Below are 20,986 nucleotides of genomic sequence, written 5' to 3' on the forward strand. Positions count from 1 at the left end.
TAACCATAGAGACGCAGTTACTAAGCCCAGTGTGTGTAGAGTGGACCGGAAGTCCTGGTGCTGTGAGGAGGCCGCTCTGCAGGCAACCCAAACAACCAATCACTGTGAATCAGCCAACCAAAACAACCAATCAGCTTGTGAATCGAGTAGAAGTGTTGTGGAATATAGATTTATGCGGCCGCTCTCCCTCACTGCGTGCACAATCATTAGTACCTTCACTGACGCACGCCATTATTGTCTCCACTAGAGGAGCCATTTTGTCGACGCCCTTCGCATTGCTTACAATGTTTTTTTTTATCTTTGCAAAGATGGTGGGAGGTGAGTCCGCGCAGCCGCAGTCAATACTCCACGTGACCAGGTCTCTTTTAGCAGTAGGCAGCTCCTGAAGAGTTAGGTTTCTGAGTAGCTCCGCCCACTTAACGTCAATGAAGGCAGGCCTTTACCCAATAGGAAGGTGGAATGTAGCAGCCGCCCCGCCCCCTGCCACAAGTCTCCGCCAATCACACGCTTCCCCGCCACAGTGAGCGGCCTGGGATGACGCAGCGGATATTTTCCTGAGCGCGGAGAGGGCGGGCGGAGTCATCACAACAAGGCCGTGCGGAGGGGCGGGTATAAGGCGGGCTGACGCCGGCGCCGCTACGCTGCCAGTTTGTGGGCGGGAGCCAGTAGTCTGTACCGGCTCAGCAGGTGAAGCGGTGTCTCTCGGCTTCTGGTCGCTCCGTTCTTCTCCCTTCTTCGTCTGTCGGTGGATGCAGCGCCTTCGGGTCTGAACGAAAGGCAAAACAGTGGAGGCGCCAAAGATGCCGCAGCCCAAGTCGCGGAAGATCGCCATCCTCGGGTACCGCTCCGTGGGTGAGTGCGGGGCTCCTCCCGGCCTACTACACGTGCGGGGGCTAGTACCGGCGCGCCGTGCCTGCCGTGCCCGCTGCCGTGTCTACATGCCAATCTGATGTCCGCTATCAGGGTGCTACAGTCTGTTATGGTGACCTTTAGCCTGGCGGCGAGCGGCGTATCCCCTGTCCTGCGCCAGCCCTGTGGGAGCGCTGTCTATGGCTATCCCCTAGTAGTGGGTGGCGGGAGGTGCCATCTGGGGCTATCCCCTAGTAAGGGGGGGGGGGGGGGAGGTGCCATCTGGGGCTATCCCCTAGTAAGGGGGGGGGGGGGGGAGGTGCCATCTGGGGCTATCCCCTAGTAAGGGGGGGGGGAGGTGCCATCTGGGGCTATCCCCTAGTAAGGGGGGGGGGGGAGGTGCCATCTGGGGCTATCCCCTAGTAAGGGGGGGGGGGGAGGTGCCATCTGGGGCTATCCCCTAGTAAGGGGGGGGGGCCATCTGGGGCTATCCCCTAGTAAGGGGGGGGGGGGGGGGGAGGTGCCATCTGGGGCTATCCCCTAGTAAGGGGGGGGGGGGGAGGTGCCATCTGGGGCTATCCCCTAGTAAGGGGGGGGGGGAGGTGCCATCTGGGGCTATCCCCTAGTAAGGGGGGGGGGGAGGTGCCATCTGGGGCTATCCCCTAGTAAGGGGGGGGGGGGGAGGTGCCATCTGGGGCTATCCCCTAGTAAGGGGGGGGGGGAGGTGCCATCTGGGGCTATCCCCTAGTAAGGGGGGGGGGAGGTGCCATCTGGGGCTATCCCCTAGTAAGGGGGGGGGCCATCTGGGGCTATCCCCTAGTAAGGGGGGGGGGGGGGCATCTGGGCTATCCCCTAGTAAGGGGGGGGGGGTGCCATCTGGGGCTATCCCCTAGTAAGGGGGGGGGGGTGCCATCTGGGGCTATCCCCTAGTAAGGGGGGGGGGTGCCATCTGGGGCTATCCCCTAGTAAGGGGGGGGGGTGCCATCTGGGGCTATCCCCTAGTAAGGGGGGGGGGGTGCCATCTGGGGCTATCCCCTAGTAAGGGGGGGGGTGGTGCCATCTGGGGCTATCCCCTAGTAGTGGGTGGCGGGAGGTGCCATCTGGGGCTATCCCCTAGTAGTGGGTGGCGGGAGGTGCCATCTGGGGCTATCCCCTAGTAAGGGGGGGGGAGGTGCCATCTGGGGCTATCCCCTAGTAAGGGGGGGGGGGGGTGCCATCTGGGGCTATCCCCTAGTAAGGGGGGGGGGGGTGCCATCTGGGGCTATCCCCTAGTAAGGGGGGGGGGGGTGCCATCTGGGGCTATCCCCTAGTAAGGGGGGGGGGGTGCCATCTGGGGCTATCCCCTAGTAAGGGGGGGGGTTGCCATCTGGGGCTATCCCCTAGTAAGGGGGGGGGTGCCATCTGGGGCTATCCCCTAGTAGGGGGGGGAGGGAGGTGCCATCTGGGGCTATCCCCTAGTAAGGGGGGGGGGTGCCATCTGGGGCTATCCCCTAGTAAGGGGGGGGGGTGCCATCTGGGGCTATCCCCTAGTAAGGGGGGGGGGTGCCATCTGGGGCTATCCCCTAGTAAGGGGGGGGGGGTGCCATCTGGGGCTATCCCCTAGTAAGGGGGGGGTGCCATCTGGGGCTATCCCCTAGTAAGGGGGGGGGTGCCATCTGGGGCTATCCCCTAGTAAGGGGGGGGGGTTGCCATCTGGGGCTATCCCCTAGTAAGGGGGGGGGTGCCATCTGGGGCTATCCCCTAGTAGGGGGGGGAGGGAGGTGCCATCTGGGGCTATCCCCTAGTAAGGGGGGGGAGGGAGGTGCCATCTGGGGCTATCCCCTAGTAAGGGGGGGTGGGGGTGGTGCCATCTGGGGCTATCCCCTAGTAGTGGGTGGCGGGAGGTGCCATCTGGGGCTATCCCCTAGTAAGGGGGGGGAGGTGCCATCTGGGGCTATCCCCTAGTAAGGGGGGGGGGGTGCCATCTGGGGCTATCCCCTAGTAAGGGGGGGGGGGTGCCATCTGGGGCTATCCCCTAGTAAGGGGGGGGGGGTGCCATCTGGGGCTATCCCCTAGTAAGGGGGGGGGGTGCCATCTGGGGCTATCCCCTAGTAAGGGGGGGGGGGGGGAGGGAGGTGCCATCTGGGGCTATCCCCTAGTAAGGGGGGGGGGAGGTGCCATCTGGGGCTATCCCCTAGTAAGGGGGGGGGAGGGAGGTGCCATCTGGGGCTATCCCCTAGTAAGGGGGGGGAGGGAGGTGCCATCTGGGGCTATCCCCTAGTAAGGGGGGGGGGGGAGGTGCCATCTGGGGCTATCCCCTAGTAAGGGGGGGGGGGGAGGTGCCATCTGGGGCTATCCCCTAGTAAGGGGTTGGGGGAGGTGCCATCTGGGGCTATCCCCTAGTAAGGGGGTGGGGGAGGTGCCATCTGGGGCTATCCCCTAGTAAGGGAGTGGGGGAGGTGCCATCTGGGGCTATCCCCTAGTAAGGGGGGGGGGGGGGAGGTGCCATTTGGGGCTATCCCCTAGTAAGGGGGGGGGTGGAGGTGCCATTTGGGGCTATCCCCTAGTAAGGGGGGGGGGAGGTGCCATTTGGGGCTATCCCCTAGTAAGGGGGGGGGGTGCCATTTGGGGCTATCCCCTAGTAAGGGGGGGGGGGGTGCCATTTGGGGCTATCCCCTAGTAAGGGCATTGCAATGACTGCTAATTGTAAGTCACCTCTTTTTACTATATTAATGATTGTATGTTTGTATGCTTGATAAAGACCCTTTATAGGGTTGAAACGCGTTGCAATAAAACTTCACCTTATGGTGTAGAAAAAGATACATTTCATCTATCCTTCATCCCGTGAAGCGCTACACTGGATATTTTTTTTATTTTGATTCCTATGGCATATCTTGATAGAATGCCAGTATAAATACTATATACTGCAGTACTGAAGTGTTGCAGTATATTGTATAAATAATCGACTGCAATTTCAAGTCCTTTTTCAGGATGCTTAAAAAGATTAAGTGGGCAAAAGTATTGTAAGAAACAAATAGTTTAACCCCCTCTACCCTCCTTGTCATACATATCTATATCTATCATAAGGACTTATTTTTGGTCATGTCTCCATGAAAACTTTTAATAAAAGGCGATCAATAAGTTGTTTGTACACCAAAAGGTTACCAATAAAGGCTACAAGCCGTCCTGCAAATCCTGAGCCCTCGCACAAGTATCGATGGAAGAAGAGGTTATGGCTTTCAGAAGATGGCGGCAGAACTTTTTTAGAGTGAAGTAGCCCAACACTATATATATATTTGGTATCGCCGTGATTGTACCGATCCACAGAATACTCCTTTTTTGTGTGTGCCTTAAAAAGACCCTCCAAATATGGCGCAGTTGTGTTCTTTTTTTTTTTCCTTCCCCATTGCTTACCACTTAAAAATCTAAGTTCGGTACATTAAATAGTAACATTGAAAAATATAACTCGTCCCGCAATAAAACAGCCCCCAGACAATCTAGGCTGACTGCGAATTAGGAGTTTTTAAATTTTTTTTTTTTTTTTATGGGGGGTGGAGAACAGCAAACGCCCGTGTCCTGTAGTAATCCCTGCATTGAGCATCTGGGGTGCGTGCTCGGACTGTTCCTCACTACTGCGTCACGCTCAGCCAAGGACGCTCAGTGTTTGCCGCGTTCCAGAAACTTGCAGGGTTGAAGGACAAGTATGGCGACACCCAAGTTACCGTTGATGGTTGTTGAAATGGATCCATTGGCTCTGCTGGAGCACGAGGGTCCTGAGGTCACATGCTATGCTTGCAATACTCCGCAGTAACCCGAGTGCCACGATGAATTCATCTCTTGCGTCAGACTGGAGGCAGGGAGGGGATAAGATCCTACAAAACAAAGGCAATCATCTGCGAAGGAAAGTTAGTGACCCCCTGGAATTGTCGGTCTGTATTCACTCTGATAGCTGCGCTTTATAGGATCTAAACTAATGACGGCGGCTTATCCCAGTCCTTGGGTGGTTATAATATACCTTGTTTCTCCAAAAATAATCACTAGCCTGATTTTTGGTTATTTCCGGTGAGGCTTGAAATATAAACTGTACTCTGAAAATAAGCCCTAGCTAGACTACATTAAAAAAGAATAAATTGCCTAGCAACCACGGTCCGGTTCTCTCCTGCTCGTCTCTGAGGTTCTGTAGCTCCGACGCGCATCCTGCACTCCTCTGCCGCTGAAAGAACATCACTTGCTGGTTGCAGGATTCATAAATCCCGCCTCTAGGAAGCAATGGCCATGATTGGTTCAGCGAGCGCTGCTCTCAGCCAATCAGTGCAGCGTTCACTGAACCAACTGCAGCTAGCGGGTTGGTTTAGCAGAATGCTGCATTGGCTGAGAGCAGCGTTGCTGAAACTTGAAGGGGTAATCCAGAGAGTAACGTTTTGTGTTTTGTTTTCAGCCATCGACTAAATGGGTGAAAATTGATAGACAACCGGGTCCAGTTGGTCCCCAAGAGAATAGGCTGCGGAACTTGGAGAAGCTCAGCTGCTTAATTCACTTTAATGAGGGCACCAGAGACTGCTGAGCGCTTTCCTTTTACCCGGATCACCACTGGTCAGTTTTCACCAATTCGGTGGATGGCTGAAAACTTGAGAACTCTTGGTCTCCAGAATACCCCTCTAATAGTCAGCCTGATCACCGCGAACCCCACGGCCTTGGCGCAGAAACTCGAGGCGTTAAAGGGGTTGTCCCGCACCGAAACGGGTTTTTTTTTTCAACAACCCCCCCCGTTCGGCGCGAGCAACCCCGATGCAGGGGTTAAACAAGAAAACCGGGCAGTGCTTACCTGAATCCCCGCGCTCCGGTGACTTCTTACTTACCTGCTGAAGATGACCGCCGGGATCTTCTCCCTCGGTGGACCGCAGGGCTTCTGTGCGGTCCATTGCCGATTCCAGCCTCCTGATTGGCTGGAATCGGCACGGGGCGGAGCTACAAGGAGCCGCTCTCCGGCACGAGCGGCCCCATTCAGAAAAGAAGACCCGGACTGCGCAAGCGTGTCTAATCTGGCGATTAGACGCTGAAAATTAGACGGCGCCATGGAGACGAGGACGCCAGCAACGGAACAGGTAAGTAAATAACTTCTGTATGGCTCATAATTAATGCACAATGTACATTACAAAGTGCATTAATATGGCCATGCAGAAGTGTATAGACCCACTTGCTGCCGCGGGACATCTCCTTTAACTCAACGACCTTCAGGCTGACTATTTCTCCAGCCGTTAACATGGAAGTTCGGTCGATTGTCTTTATCTAGGTGGTAAGTGGGGTATAATCCGCTGCCGGACCCCTCTAGTAGCGGCTTTCCTCTTGCTGGAACCGTGCGCGCTCTGCTGTGTTTTAATGGCGTTCTCTCAGTCATTGATGGTATTCGTCATCGGCAGCTCAGTCGCTGCATTATGGCTTCGGTGTGAGCAGAATCGAGGATCACTGGTGGATTTGGCTGACTTGTGTGTAGGGGTTAATTTAAAGGGATTGTCCAACCAAAAATGACATTACTCCAAAAACAGAAGCACTAAAGGGATTTCAACACAGACCCATTATCGGGCCCCAACGTTCCTGCGAACACTCATTCACCTGACTGATCGTGTAAAAGGATCAGTGATCAGCTGGCGAGCAAACTGGCGATCCAGTGATGTCAGCATGAAAGGAGTGACCGAGCAGCTGCGATCAGATCTCCATTCTTTTCAATGGGGCTGATGGAAATGCCAGAGTGGGTGCCCGCTCCGCTATCTCTGCAGATCCATTGACAGTGAATGGAACACAACCAGCGCTTCAGTCTCCTCACTCGGGTGGCTGCAGTAACACTGCACGCGGCCACTGTTCTCAAGCATGGTGAGACACCCCCCGCCCCCCCCCCCCCACTGATCCACAAGTTATGCCCTATCCTGTGGATATCCTGGACAGGTCATCCATAGTAGATAAGTGGGTGCCACTGCTCAGGACGCCTTCGGATCAAAAGTTCATCAGACTAGTTTGCTCGTGCACGGAGCTCATTTCTGCTGTAAGCGGACAGCTCCATTCTCACTGTAGTGGCCAGTCTTGGTATTACATTGAAATGAAGGGGAATAACTTGTAATCTTGGTACAACCTCTTTGATCAATTGTCACCATAGAGCAAATCTACCCTTGTACACGAAGTAAAGAGGGCTGATCCACATGCGTGTTGTTGGTCCGTGGTTGTTGGCGTGGGGCGTTTTCTGCCCGTGTTAAAGGAGCCTTGAGCTTTTTTTTTACATCAGAATGGCACGCACAGCAATTCCTTAAAGGGGCTTTCCAGTGAAATACTATTGATGACCTGTTATCAGGATAGGTCATTGATAATTGATCGCTGGAGTCCGTCGCACAGGACCCTGACTGATCGGCTGAGCGGGTGCGTGATGTTAGGCCTGCAATAACAGAGGCCGGAGCGGAAGCAGCAGAAGCAGCAGAAGCCTCTGCGCCGACCTTTTGTGCAGTGGCCGGCGCTTGTAACTGCAGGCACGGCTCATTGATTTTAATGACCCCGGATGATCAACCATTGATGACGATAGGTCATCACTAGTATTTCACTGCATAACCCCTTTAATATATACGGATTATGTATTAGCCACCTATCCCTGGCTTATTTTTCTGGGTTTTGCTGTCCATTTTAACCCCTTAGCACTTCAGGCTGTATAGGTACGTTCTGAGTACCAGTGTTGGTTTGCAGCCGGATTGGAAGCCGAACCGCTCCATACAGGACTGGTGTAAGCGTTCTTTGACACCGGACGCTAGGCGGCATTAATGCTGATTCTTAACATCCCTCCTCCACCCCCCCCCCTTTTTTGTTTTTGATTCCCTTTAGCTACCAAACTTATTGCTTTTTTTATTTTATTTTTTATTTTTTCTCCATGACATATAGGGCGATTTCGACTTTAAAAAAAAAAAAAAAAATTTTGTTGTGGGTAAAAAGCTAAAAAGATTCTTTTTAAAGTTACTTTATTTGAGTGTAAATATACTATGGGAACGAGTTCCTCATTTTGTGTCAGACGTTTTGATATATTTGTGGTTTTGGATTACAGGGCGCATGCATATAGTGACTGTGTTGGTGTCGGCTTTGGACTACTTTTCTTATGTATATATTTTAATCAAATTTTTTTTTTCCCTTTATGTAACTATTTTTATTCATGTTCCCCATGACGTCATAGAAGACCCCTGGGGGACATTCACATTTTTTTTTTTTCTTATTTGACACTTTCCCACTGTAGCCGGGGCATCCATAGGAGCCCGAGTTACAGGGGTAAATATCCTGAGAGTGACATCAGTCACATGATCACCCGACTCCCGCAGTGGAAGAAACACTTCCACTTTTACTTGTTAGTACATATTTCTCATTGAGCGCTGTGTACTTGGGAAAGGAGAAGGTTATCAGCTGACAACTGTCCTGCTACTGATTGATTGCAGAAGCAGGGGCTTTAAAACCTGCTGTAATTTTGCAGTGCTTGGTCCTAAATGGGTTAAATACTGCGACTGCCCCTCCCACGATGAGATGACAAGATATCTTTTGGTGGCTTTGGCTTTCCCAAAGTCTTCTGAAGGCCCTCAGAAATGGAAAAAAATGGGAAAACAAAGGCTGCCTTCACACCGGCCTAAAAAGCGCGTGAAAATTGTGTTACAAGACGCACTGATACAAAACCCATTCTTTTGAATGAGTTCATTCACCTTGGCACTGTGTTCCTGCATGGCACCGCGATGTGGGAAACCTATCGCAGCAGGTCTTATCTTTCTGCCGTATCGCCCATTGAAAGCAATGTGAGACCTTTGTAATGCTCTGCAGCAGCTGTGACCGCCACGCTGGGGATTCCCTTCATCCCTGCATTGATGCGAGGCTGTTTCACATGCTAGCTCCTTGCATCCACGGGGCTTTCACTTGGTGGGGAGCGCGGCCCGATGTCGCCCTCACCCGTCTGATGGAGCCTTAATAGTTTGCACTCAAATAGTGCGAAGGGGGGGGGGGGCTATATGACTGTGAGGGCTAATGCCCACTGACAGATTTCTGCCGCGTTTCACGTGGCGGAAATCTGCAGTGTTCTCCCGCAGCTATTAAGTTTTATTGAGCCTAACAGCTCATTGTTCATGCTGCGGAGTTCTGCGGCGTGAAAGACAACGCGGCATGCTCTATTTGCCGCTGGTATACGCGCGGCCGCCTTCCATTGTGGTCAATGGAAGCCAGCCGTCCACGCGATACTTCCACTGTGCCACAGCAGAAGTGTAGTGAGAAGAATACGCGTCGCCGCCAGCCGGGTCTTTCGGCACTGCCGGTGTGTCACACGCTGTACTGCGCCGATGCGTCATGCGGGACACGCACAGCAGATGCGGGAGGTGAATGTGGGGTCTTTGGGGGGGCACCGTGACGGACTCCGCTGCGATATTCTGCTGGTGGAGTCCGTCACGGCCATGGGCATGAGTCCTGAGACGTCATGGCTGTCAGGACATGGGGACAAAAAGTTGTTTGTTTTTTCTAAAGAGATTTTTTTTTTTTAAAAACTTACCTAAACTTTGTTTTGATGTAATTACACTGACCTACAGAATAATATTGATATGTCACTTTTGCTGCAGTTTACGCTGTATTAAGAAGACTCCAAGGTTGGCGAAATTGTCTTCCAACTAGTCCCACAAAGAAAAGAGAAAAAGCTCTCCAACAGTTGACAGAAAAATGTTTGGTTTTTCCTCGATACAAAAAATAAACCAAATGGCAGTGGCTGTCTGTAAGGGGTTAAAACCTAGATAACGGCATGGTATTTTTTTTTTTTTGTGGCATTTGCAGCTGGCATTCATGGCGTCCGTCACAACGCATACTTGACATCGGACGTCGCTCCGCCACACTAATGGCATGAAGGCAGCACTGCAGAACATCTTTGTACTTCCAGAACAGCGGCGGGAACAATCCGGTGACATCGGGGATTCCACGCTGTAATGTTTCCCTCATATAAAGGGCTGCGGGTGACTTTTCAGGTCACGCTGCTGATTGTGGTCTGGAAACATCACTGCCGCCCCCGTGTGACCCCCGTCGCTCCGGGCATTCTCTGCCTCACAATGCTGAGCTATCTGGGACTGTGGGGGATTCTGTGCCCTCCCCCCTGTGTAATCACTAAGCGGGGTTTGTGAAACGCGCACATTGGCAAGTGCAATATCGGTTCTCGGCCCGATATCGCACTCGCCTGTGTGAACCCGCCTGACATGGGCATCAGCGTGTAAGCCTTCCTTCTGTGCACTTCAAGGGCTGGCACAGATGGCTCGTATCAGACAGGTACTTGTGGGTTGCATTCACCTGGACAGTAACCCTTTCAAGACCAGAAAATATTAAAAAATTCTATATATACTTTATGGCATTCACAGTGCAGGGAAAACTGACATGTTCACTTTATTCTGTGGATTGGTACAATTACAGGGATACCAACTTTAGCGTTTTTGTTTTGCCCACATAGGGACTTGAACCTACAGCTGCTCGTACTGTATACTTCAGTATTGCCATATATATATAGAGGGCTCCAGGTGGCAACAATGCGAGCAAGATTTTGCAAATGGCGTCTAGATCATTCAATCTTGTCGCCATTTGCAGCCAGACCTGCGGTGGGCAGTTATCAAACCTGTAAGATTGCTCTGCATCTAGCAGACGTTCCTATTGCCCTGATGAAGACCCTGCCTCTAGAGACCGAGGGCCGCCACTACTTCTGCTTGCCCTTTCCTGTCGCTGCCGCCAAGTATGTAGTGAGCCGCTGTTGTGCGTGGCTACTTGTGGGCAGAGCGGAGTGGCTCGGGCTCTTGTCTACTTCTAGGTCTCATTCGCACAGGCGCCGTCAGCTTTAGATTAAGATATTCAAAATTGATCCAGGCCAGATATAATATAACCAGTGGTAGATGCCCGGCCTCGTGCCCCCCCCGGCAATCCAGCGCTGCACCCCCTTGGAAACCACCTGACTGCTGCAGCTAACCCGAGGCTACAGCGGTCGGGGGCCGTCCTCCTGGCATCTGGGCGGTGACTGGTTGCCGTGATCAGGTGGTGGCAGTTGCACAACAAAGTCCAGGAAGTTTGCGGGGCTGCAGTGCTGGACCGCCCAGACTGGATGGGTAAGCACCGCTGGTTTTAATCTAACAGGTCTGGATCAATTGTTAAAATTTTCCTATCACCCGGACAACCACTTATAATGGACACCCGTGCACAGCAGGCCGGGGAGCCTTCATTAGTCTCCAGGCTACCTGCCGGCCTATCAGCACCTCAGGGGGGTAAGTGCATCTCTATTAAATCCAGTCATGGAGGAGCTTTCTGAGCTATCGTTTTGGGCTCTTAACATGTGATTTCTGCCTGCGATTTGTGAGAACTTATCACTGCATTTGTGATTGTCAAAAAAAGCCCACTGCGCCCGCACGTAGGTGCAATGTTCATGCAAGTGTGATTTTTATTTTTTACTCTTATAAGAATTAAGCCCAATGTCCACGTGCGGATTTTAATTGCGGGATTCACAGTTCAAGCCATTGATCGGGAACCATGGGTGTCTGCACTTGAACTTTGACATGTGGATCTGTTTTTTGGATTCCGCATGCGGAAAACAAATCACAGCATGCTTTATTTTAGTGCGGTTCCCGCACAGCCGGCTTCAATAGAAGTCAGTTCCCCATACACGGCCCGGCTGCAATCGAGATGGCAGACAGCCCACGGATGCAGCAGGAAAGCATGAGTTTAAAAAAAAAGAAAAGTACTGTGCATGTGCGCCCACATCTGCAATACAGACCCGGACAGGTATGCAGGGTGGCCAGCCACGAGCAGGGTTAGAAAGTGGGCAGGGCTCCCGCAAGTGGAATCTGGCCCACCCGTGGACATGAGCCCTAATTGGGTGGTAATTCGTAATGTTAATGAGCCCTAAGGACTTCACACTTATCAGACGCACGTGAATAAAACAGAACTCGTCATGTATTTGTCTTCATAATGCTATTTGTTCTCTTCTGTTGCAGGGAAGTCTTCACTCACCATCCAGTTTGTTGAAGGGCAGTTTGTGGACGCTTACGATCCGACCATAGAAAACAGTAAGTGTCCTGTGAAGTACGCCGTGTTCTCGGATGTGCAGTCTCTTATCGTCACACGATAAAGGATATGGAAACCTTTGTGCGGGGAAAAATCAGCACCTCGTACGGCGTCCCTGCGGAGAACAAGACAAGCAGAGAAGTCAAACAAAAGCTTACTGAAAACAAACATACAAAAAGTTAATTAAAACACATTGAGTGTAAAGGTGCGCAGCTGTTAGTTAATTCCAGCACCTCTCCATGTGGTAAGCATGATTTGGTGGTGATCTTGTCACGCAGACCCTCACCATCCCCACTACCCTCATTCACCTAATATTTGGCCGGCTGATTACTACTTTGCAGCCTTTAGGTGACGAAGGGCACGGTGTCAGTCATTAAAGTTGTGTGGGGGTTCTGCCTGAAATCCTCCTGATGGGAACACTGAATGTCCCCTCAAGAAGCATTACCTGATGTAGTTTGGGTAATGGGTGACATACTCACTGATTTTAGGAATTGTTGGAAGATGTATCTGAAAAACGAAGTGTGAGCTCTGTGGCGAGCGCTCGTGCTGATGGATACCGATAAGGAGCCTCTTCACGTTTTTCCAACGCCATGTAGTTGGACCTGTAATGGCTGTAGGACATTTGGGTGCAGCACATCCAAAACCTCTGCAATAGTCTGTTCTGCGGCTTTGGTGCAGCCGCCTGGTGTTAGAGCATTGTGGTTAAAAGATGATTGGTGGGGACAGGCGCTGTGATCCCCAACTATTCCCCAGTGCAGGAATCGCTGACCATAGCACAATGTCCAGGTTGGTATTGATTTCAGTGGGAGCTACACCCACAGTACCAACCCGGCCACTGTGCTATGGTCAGTGTTTCTGCGTCCTGCGCAAACTGCAGTGACAGCGGTTGCAGCAATCAATGGAAAAATGTAAACCTGTCCTGGAGTACCCCTTTAAATGTTCTCCCGCCCTGTTAGAACTAGTAATACTGAGCATGACCAACTCTGAAACTGAACGACTGAACTTTTTTTTTTTTTTTTTTTTGGCGATGCGTTTTTAACATTAGAAAGTCCTATTGACATTTGCGTTAAAACGCAAGTTTGTAAGAGCCCTTACACTAAACTATTGTTTGGCTTGTGGGAACCTGAACCGTCTTTGGCCTGTGTAAAAGGGTCCTTGGAACCGGCCTTTTTGGCTACTAGTTGACGTAATGAGCTTTACCGTCTGACTTGCTGCCATAATTTGTGTTCTATTGTCTCGGCACTAATGTCGACTGTTTTATCTTCCAGCATTTACTAAACAGATATCAGTGAACGGACAAGATTACCAGCTGCAGCTCGTCGACACTGCTGGACAAGTAAGTACAGAGCTGTCGGGGTTCAGGGCTCCTGGAAGATGTCTGATCACATATGGGATGAGTTTGCACCCCAGACTCTCCCTGTAGAGCGATGCATATAGATGACTAGGTTTTCTGCCCCCACGGCAGGTGTCAGCCCTCTGTAGGGTGGATCTGTCTCCAAATGCTTTCTCAATCTCCACTACACAATTACTTGCACTCACTTTCTGTGAGTAGATTAATTAGAACCGTTCCTATGGGAACGGGGATGTTGGCATCTTTCAGTGTGGATGGATGCAAAATGTCTGGTAATTGGATAGATTAATAACCCTTTTTCTTTCCCATATTCTAGGATGAATTTTCCATTATTCCTCAGACCTACTCCATAGACATTAATGGATACATCCTTGTATACTCTGTAACCTCTCTCAAAAGGTATGTTCTATGTAAGGCTAGAGATACGCGGCTGTAATGTGAGTTGGTGCGTCCTGCAGCACAGGAACGTGTTGTCAGATCTACACACAGATCCCGCACGCAGTGTGCCCTATTGTCCGTGGAGTGGGTTGAGAATAGGACATGTATACCAACTGGGACGCCCTGTGACCTGTTCTCTGGATCAGTGTGCTCATACACGGAACGGATTTCTGCTGGAAACTGGCAGCTCTGTTTCCACACTGATAATGGCTGTTAACCCTTTAAATGCAGCGGTCCATTCAGACAGCAGCATTTAAATGCCCTTTCAGAGTTTAGGGTTCCTGAGCGGCCCCCCCCTCCCCACCCCCAATGAGATCGGAGGGTGCCGTTCTGTTGCCATGGCAGCTTGGAGCCTTCTGAAGGCCCTTCAGGCTGCTTGCTCTGTTAGATTGCCAATGAAGCCATGCCTGTCACGCGGCTTCATAGACTGCCTGTCAGATTGCGGTATAGTGGAATGTATTATATTGCAGGAGTGACCAAAAGATTGCAAGTAAAAGTCCTAGAGGGGGGCGGGGGACTTTACTTTTTTTTTTTTTGCACTAAAAGGGGATACAAATTTTAAAAGCAACTTCTCATATTTCTAATCAAAATAAAAACCCTATTTGGTATTTGTCGTTAAAAGTACATTATCCTGCATGGTGAAGGCTGTCAGATTGTCCTTTTTTTTTTTTTTTTTTCTTTCCGGTTGCCCTGTGTTAAAGAAATAAGCGATCAAAAAGTTGTATGAACACTAATAACGGTGCCAGAGACTGCAGGGCATGCTGCAAAAAATGCGCCCTTTCACAACTGTCATTGGAAAAATGGTTATAGTGGCAGAAAATATCTTTCCCCAAAGATATCTTCAAAAGTAAAACAGCGCCAAATTTTGTATCATCGCATTTGTACTGATACATAAAACTGATCGGTGTGCTGTAGAACAAACACACACCTACTTCTCCCAAGATGGTGGAATTGCATTTTCATTTCACTCCACTTAGAATTAAAGTTGTTATTTTTTTTTGTACGTTATATGGTACAGTAAATACCACTGAAATACAGCTGGTCCCATAAAAAATGAACATAGCGGTCTGAGGGCTTGTTCTCTACTATGTATTCATTAAATGTTGAGGAGAAACTGAAAATGAAGGGGGGGGGGGGGAGACCCAAATCCTTGATGGTTTTTATGGGACTCGGGTGACGGGTTTCCTTTAAACTACATTATGAAGGTCAAGGAACGGGTGATTCGGGTAGCCATGTTTAATATTCGCCCTGTTCCTGTGCCCCTGCAAGGTTCACGTGCGCAAACATGACTTCAGAAGGCTGTGTACATGCGCTCTCCCATAGAGACGAACGGCCATGCATGCACAGAGCAGCTGGTTAAAAAGTCATGCTCTGCACATGCCTACTTTGTGGGGCACAGTGCCACACCACAAAAACCAATCTACAGCAGTGCTCAGATGCAGCATCTTATTTGCACTTCTGGAGTAGGTGGTTGTGATTTGTAACAATTGTCTTCTCTCCTCAGCTTTGAAGTGATTAAAGTTATTCACGAAAAACTGTTGGACATGGTGGGGAAAGTGCAGTAAGTGTTCGCCTCTAGGGCACATTCACATTGGGCAGATTGGATGTGGTTAAAATCTGATGTGGTGTGTTTTTTTTTTTTTTTTTTTAAACCACGTCCAAATGCCTTTTATAGATCAGTAATCTTCTAGATCTCCATCACTCTGAATCTCTCTTCCAGGGTTCCTATAATGTTGGTTGGAAACAAGAAAGACTTGCACATGGAAAGGTCTGTATTAGATATGACACAATAGTCTGCAGTGTAAAGCTGTGGATCATAGGTGCAGATTGTTTAATCCGAATTACACTACTCAAACCTATTGTGAACACTCGCACATCCCGGTATAACCCCAAATCATGCACTTCAGGGATATTAGCCTGTACAGTTGTGAAGGAATTGCAATCCATTTCGCCTGCTTTAGTGCAAATGAAAGTGACAACAGGAGCGCCGGAGCAGAACATCCAGACACCCCAAAAAAGGACTGGAGACAATGCCCCTTCTTGACTGATTCTTCTAGTTCTGCTGGTGTCTGTCACTACTGGTACGAGGTGCGACCTGCAGCCTGATCAGGTTGTACAGGTAGTCCTGCTTCTCCAGGATGGCTCATCCATGTGTGCCTTCAAGGTTAGCTGTGTCTCCCAGCGGCCTCAAGAGCATGCAGCAGATATCCGGGCGCGAGCCGTTGCATGAGGAGAGCTGGACAGCTCTGTAAAAAAGCATCAACCCGATATCTGGACTGGAGGAACACTGCCATAGCCCTACAAAATAACTGACTTCCAGTGGGCTACTGACCAAACACTCCATGAGGGCCTGACATCCTGTAGAGCAGGGGTCCCCAACTCCAGTCCTCAGGGACCACCAACGGGTCATGTTTTCAGGATATCCTATGGTAAAAACACCAGTGACAATGTCTGAGGCACTGACAATAATTACATCACCTGTGCAACACTGAAGAGATCCTGAAAACACGACCTGTTGGGGGTCCCTGAGGACTGGAGTTGGGGAACCCTGCGGTAGAGGGATCTGTACTCAGTCAAGCACCGTATAGCTCAATTGGCGTTAACCAAAGAACACTAGAATTGACAGGTCCGCTATTGGCGCACTTTCCTTCTCACAGATGAGAGCGGGTTCACACTGAGGACTTACCGTAGTAAAGTCTGGGGGATGCCATGGTTTATCAAGATCCAACGTAGGATTTTAAGTGTTCCCTTAATATCTCCAATAAAACAATGTGAAAAAAAGAGAACTTTCTGCGCTCTTATGGAAATGCCTCGTCCAGGAATAAAGAGGTTATCAATCCTATCCAAAATGCTGTTTATTCTCCAGAAAATATAGAATCCATAGAAGCATGCAAGCTTCTCAAAGTAAAAATACAACACTCCTGTGCTAGCCATGTTTCGGCGTAACATATGCCTTCATCAAGCATAAATTCCTAATATATATTATAGAGAGGCCTTACATACCATGCACCCACCTGTATAAGAATCGCCATCTTCATGCAGGCTGTGTCAAGCACAGCTCCGGCGCTGATCGTGTGACGTGAACTCCCATGCGCCGTGGTGTTTGCTATTTGGACCGCGTGTAGTGTTCCACAACGACATCTCAGTGTGATGGCGACGTTACGCCAATGGTGCAGCGTTATACTACATATGCCGTGTTGTCTGATACTTGGTCCGCACGTAGCGTTCCACAACGACCTCTCCCGTATCCCCGTGACAACATCCCGTTAGTCTCCAAGGATACTGCTAATAAAGCCAGGATTAATAGTACGTGTATCGGGCCTACTCCCTAACTAATAGGACATTCGCCAGCCTGTAGACACATCAGATCCGTACTGTTCAATAAACATCGGTTTTTCTAATTTAAAACAAAACTCTGTAAAAGGTTATGGAATATATAGTGCAGCGGACATCTCTATCAATATACTGTACTGCATTGTAAAATCAGTGTGAACCCACTTCACCCAGAATAAGAGATACTCCATCCCTGCACCATCCTACCCATTACATAAGACAATACTACATTAACAATACACCCTCCAGATCTATACGTTTTGGATAAAAATGGGTATATTAAATTAGAATAAAACTTCCCCTACAATTAGTTGTTACTAAATCAAGTGAATATAATAGATTATATAATTTATATTTTTTTCTAAGATCTCATTAAGACCTTTCGGGGCCAATGTATCCATTCTAAAGATCCAAAACCTTCACCTCGCTCACATAAAACAAGCTATTGTTGCCAATGGCAGCCAATCCGTTTGGATTCCATTTTTCCAGACCAGTTTCAGAAATGAAAGCAAGAGTCCTCACTGCAGTGGGCACCATGCCAGCTGTTCTGGTAGATCTTAAATTAATGGCATCAGATGATCTTTATGACTGACTTGCTAATCCAGGAGAGTCACCTTTGTTCAGAAACTTTTTTTTTTTTTCTATATTCATGTTGACCTCTTGGAACAGTCCGACCCTTTAACATGATGCTCATGACTGTATTACAGAGTGATCAGCTTTGAAGAGGGTAAAGCCTTAGCAGAGTCATGGAATGCCGCCTTCTTGGAATCTTCCGCTAAAGAGAATCAGGTGGGTTTTTTGAGGATTTATAGACATTTTAATTGAAGATCCTGGCTTTATAAGGCCGGTCTCACACAGACTGGTCAGATTCTGCATGCGATGTCCATGCAGAGATGTTTAAATCTGTATTGTGGATGGCTCAGACTGCTTCGCATTAGACACGCGCAGTACAGATTTGTTTTTCAAAATTTTTTTTTTCCCACGCTGTTGCTAGGCGATGACACCGGTACCTGAGACCTTTTTACAATGTCACTTCCAGATGGGCAGCGGGTTGGACTGCTTCCGTTGACTTCAATAGAAGCCATCTGTGTGGAATCCACACAAGAAAAGAGCTTGCTGCGATTTTTATTTCCACAAGTGGAAATCTGAATCGCTGTTCACTCATGTGAGCGGACATGCCAATGCTCTATTGTCAATGGATGCAGAATACCGTGGGTGACTATTTCAGATGACACAATCCAAATCTGGCTATGTAAGCCCTACCTAAGAGATTAATGAGCTCACAAGTCTTGTTTCCACTGAAGATCTCAGCTATATTGAACTGCAACTCTGTCCATCAGGGCGCCTGAAAGGAATACTTTTGGCACTCTATACAATGCCTGTAACACCTAAACGGTTTGACAAGTGAAATGTATAAGGGCTGCTCCCCTGCACTACATTGTTGCATCACCTACTGACAATACAATGCCCTGAACTCTTGATCACTTGGCATACAGACTTGTGACATTGGCACGTTGTGTTGCCAAGATATATTCTAGTCGCAGGCAGTTTCGTTTCATTTTTAGCAACATTTTGTCATTTTTAGGGCCTTTCACATGAGTGCAAACCAGGAAACCGTTTGTTTTGCAGCCCTTAGAAATGTGTTGCAGCAGGAGACTTTCAGTTTGGCCATTCTGTTTCTTTTACACTGGAACCAAAGCGCAAACTGCTGCACTTTTTGTTTCCAGTACAAAAAAAAAATCTGTTTTTATTGTCAATTGGACAAGGATTTTCACTTCCAGTTTCGTTACCTGAGCATCACAAGGTTTTTCTGCTCCCTGGCAGAGGAGATAATAGTGGTGGTGGCTCTTCAATGATTAGCACGTTAAAGTCTCAACAAAGACAACATCTGCATGGAGGTTTTCACTTAGCCAGATTCTAACCTAGAACTCCTGCATTGCAGAGCTAACAGAGCCGCCACACAGGCTTGTTCTCCAGAAAAGGAGAATAAACCCAAAGCGGCATAAAATCTACATACAGATGTTGTCCTTGGGCTGCAGCACTGCATGGCAAAACTGCTGATCACGGAGCCACCAAGCTGCTTCACCTCTGGAGGAGAAGGATGAAGAGGGAAAATAGGATAACTTACTCCAAAGGAGGAGACAGAACAAGCATGATGGCTCAGTGGTTACTACTGTTGCTTTGTCAGATTTGAACCCAAGACCCCAGTTCTGCAAAGGACAACATCTGTATTTAAAATTCATGCATATGTTGTCCTTAAGATCTAAACAAAAGCCCCCACTACAGGCTGCACAAGAAAATGGCTTTCTGCTTATCAGTTTATTAGCATTTAAAACCATTTTAGGGGGGGGGGGGCTGTTGACAATCTGTTAATCTGCAAAACGAAAGGAGTGTTTCTGTTTCGCTTCAGTTTAACACAACTGGGTCAGGCAAACCTAGTGTGATCGCAGCCGTTTACCCTTTCTGTCTCTTTTCCAGACTGCTGTTGACGTTTTTAAGAGAATAATCTTGGAAGCAGAGAAGATTGACGGTGTAGGTTCACAAGGGAAGTCGTCCTGCTCCGTGATGTAATTCCACTACACAAGCTGCGGACACTGGGAATATATTCTACTTGAATAAGCAAACTGCCTGTTCTACTTCAAAACTAGGCTCTTCCGTTAACTGTTCCCCGTCCCAGCAGACGCGTTAATGCGATCTAATGCCTTGGGACGTCTTCTGGGACTGGAAAGGTTACACGGATGATAAGATAGGGATGGTCACAGCCGCCGTTTTGTTCCTTTTTTGTTTTTACTTTTTGTATTCAGATTTTGCAGACATCTGACTTCTGTGCAGATACCTTCCATCTCCAACTCTTCAATCACACTTCAATTTGTATATCATATTTCTTAATATGGCCAATACTTTTACTGGCATTAATTTTTTCAGTGTAGTTTGTTTATAATGTAATCACTTCTGATACTTGTTACATTTCCCTTTTACTTACCCCGGCTTGAACGTCAGTGTTTTTCATTGTTCAGTGTAAACTTGTAAATAAATCCGCTGCAGACCTTGTGCTTGGCTTCTCCCGTCAGAACCGCGTTGGAAATTGTAACCGCTAATATCCTCTGTAAGGGTGACTACCCACTACAGTTTTTTTTTTTTCACTGCGAAATTCATATTTTTTTTTTTTTTCTGCAGGGGTCTATGGGACTTGTAATGTTAAAATTGCAACCGCGCAAAATCACAATTTACCATGAAATTGCGATTTTGCGCGATCACGATTTTAAAATTACAAGTCCCATAGACCCCTGCAGAAAAAAACACTGCGACTATCGCAGGGAAAACTGTAGTGGGTAGTCAACCTAAGGCATCTATAGACAGAGGGTCCATTCACACAAGTGTATTGTGTTCCTATTCCATCTGTATTTTCTAGTGGCTGCATACGGAAAGAATATGGACCCAGTGAACTATGATGTATTCAGGTGTGTCTGTCAATGTTACACATAAATTGCAGCACATCTTATTTTAGCACTTAGTCATGGTCCCAAATCTCCCTATAAATGCATATAGATGCAGTGGATACACATTAGTATGTGTAGTGGCTCAAATGGGTCCTACAAAAGCACCTTGCCTTTAAGTGGCATGTACAAAATAAAAAGAAATGGTTACCAGCAGCAAACTTTAGACCCAAATTTGGGTAGGACCATAGGGATGCAACAGCCACACCGGAATATGAACAATATTCCCAAGATAAGTCTAGAACAAAAGCAACGTGGCGGCAGCAGGAGGTGCAGAAAATGTATTCTCCCATAACAGAATAAATGCCAGCTACATTTCGACTTATTGGTCTTTATCGAGATTGATGAAGACCAATGAGTCAAAACGAGAGTTGAGCAAACATACTCTGACGAACTTGATGCTCGTTTGAGTATTAGCGTACTCGATGGTGCTCGTTACTTGAACGAGCATCAAATCACG

The 20,986-nt window shown here is 48.7% G+C and overlaps 1 protein-coding gene across 1 annotated transcript; it reads left to right on the forward strand.

Annotated features, from left to right (window-relative positions):
* Positions 1–562: 562 nt before the first annotated feature.
* RHEB (Ras homolog, mTORC1 binding) lies at positions 563–20,080 on the forward strand. The gene is made up of 8 exons (XM_066585701.1): positions 563–852; positions 11,838–11,909; positions 13,176–13,243; positions 13,575–13,657; positions 15,201–15,257; positions 15,417–15,464; positions 17,737–17,818; positions 19,508–20,080. The coding sequence occupies exons 1-8, from the start codon at positions 801–803 to the stop codon at positions 19,598–19,600; spliced, it is 555 nt and encodes a 184-aa protein (XP_066441798.1). The 5' UTR covers positions 563–800; the 3' UTR covers positions 19,601–20,080.
* The last annotated feature ends 906 nt before the right edge of the window (positions 20,081–20,986 follow it).

Source organism: Eleutherodactylus coqui, chromosome 12 (genome assembly GCF_035609145.1).
Source record: "Eleutherodactylus coqui strain aEleCoq1 chromosome 12, aEleCoq1.hap1, whole genome shotgun sequence".
Taxonomy (NCBI): domain Eukaryota; kingdom Metazoa; phylum Chordata; class Amphibia; order Anura; family Eleutherodactylidae; genus Eleutherodactylus; species Eleutherodactylus coqui.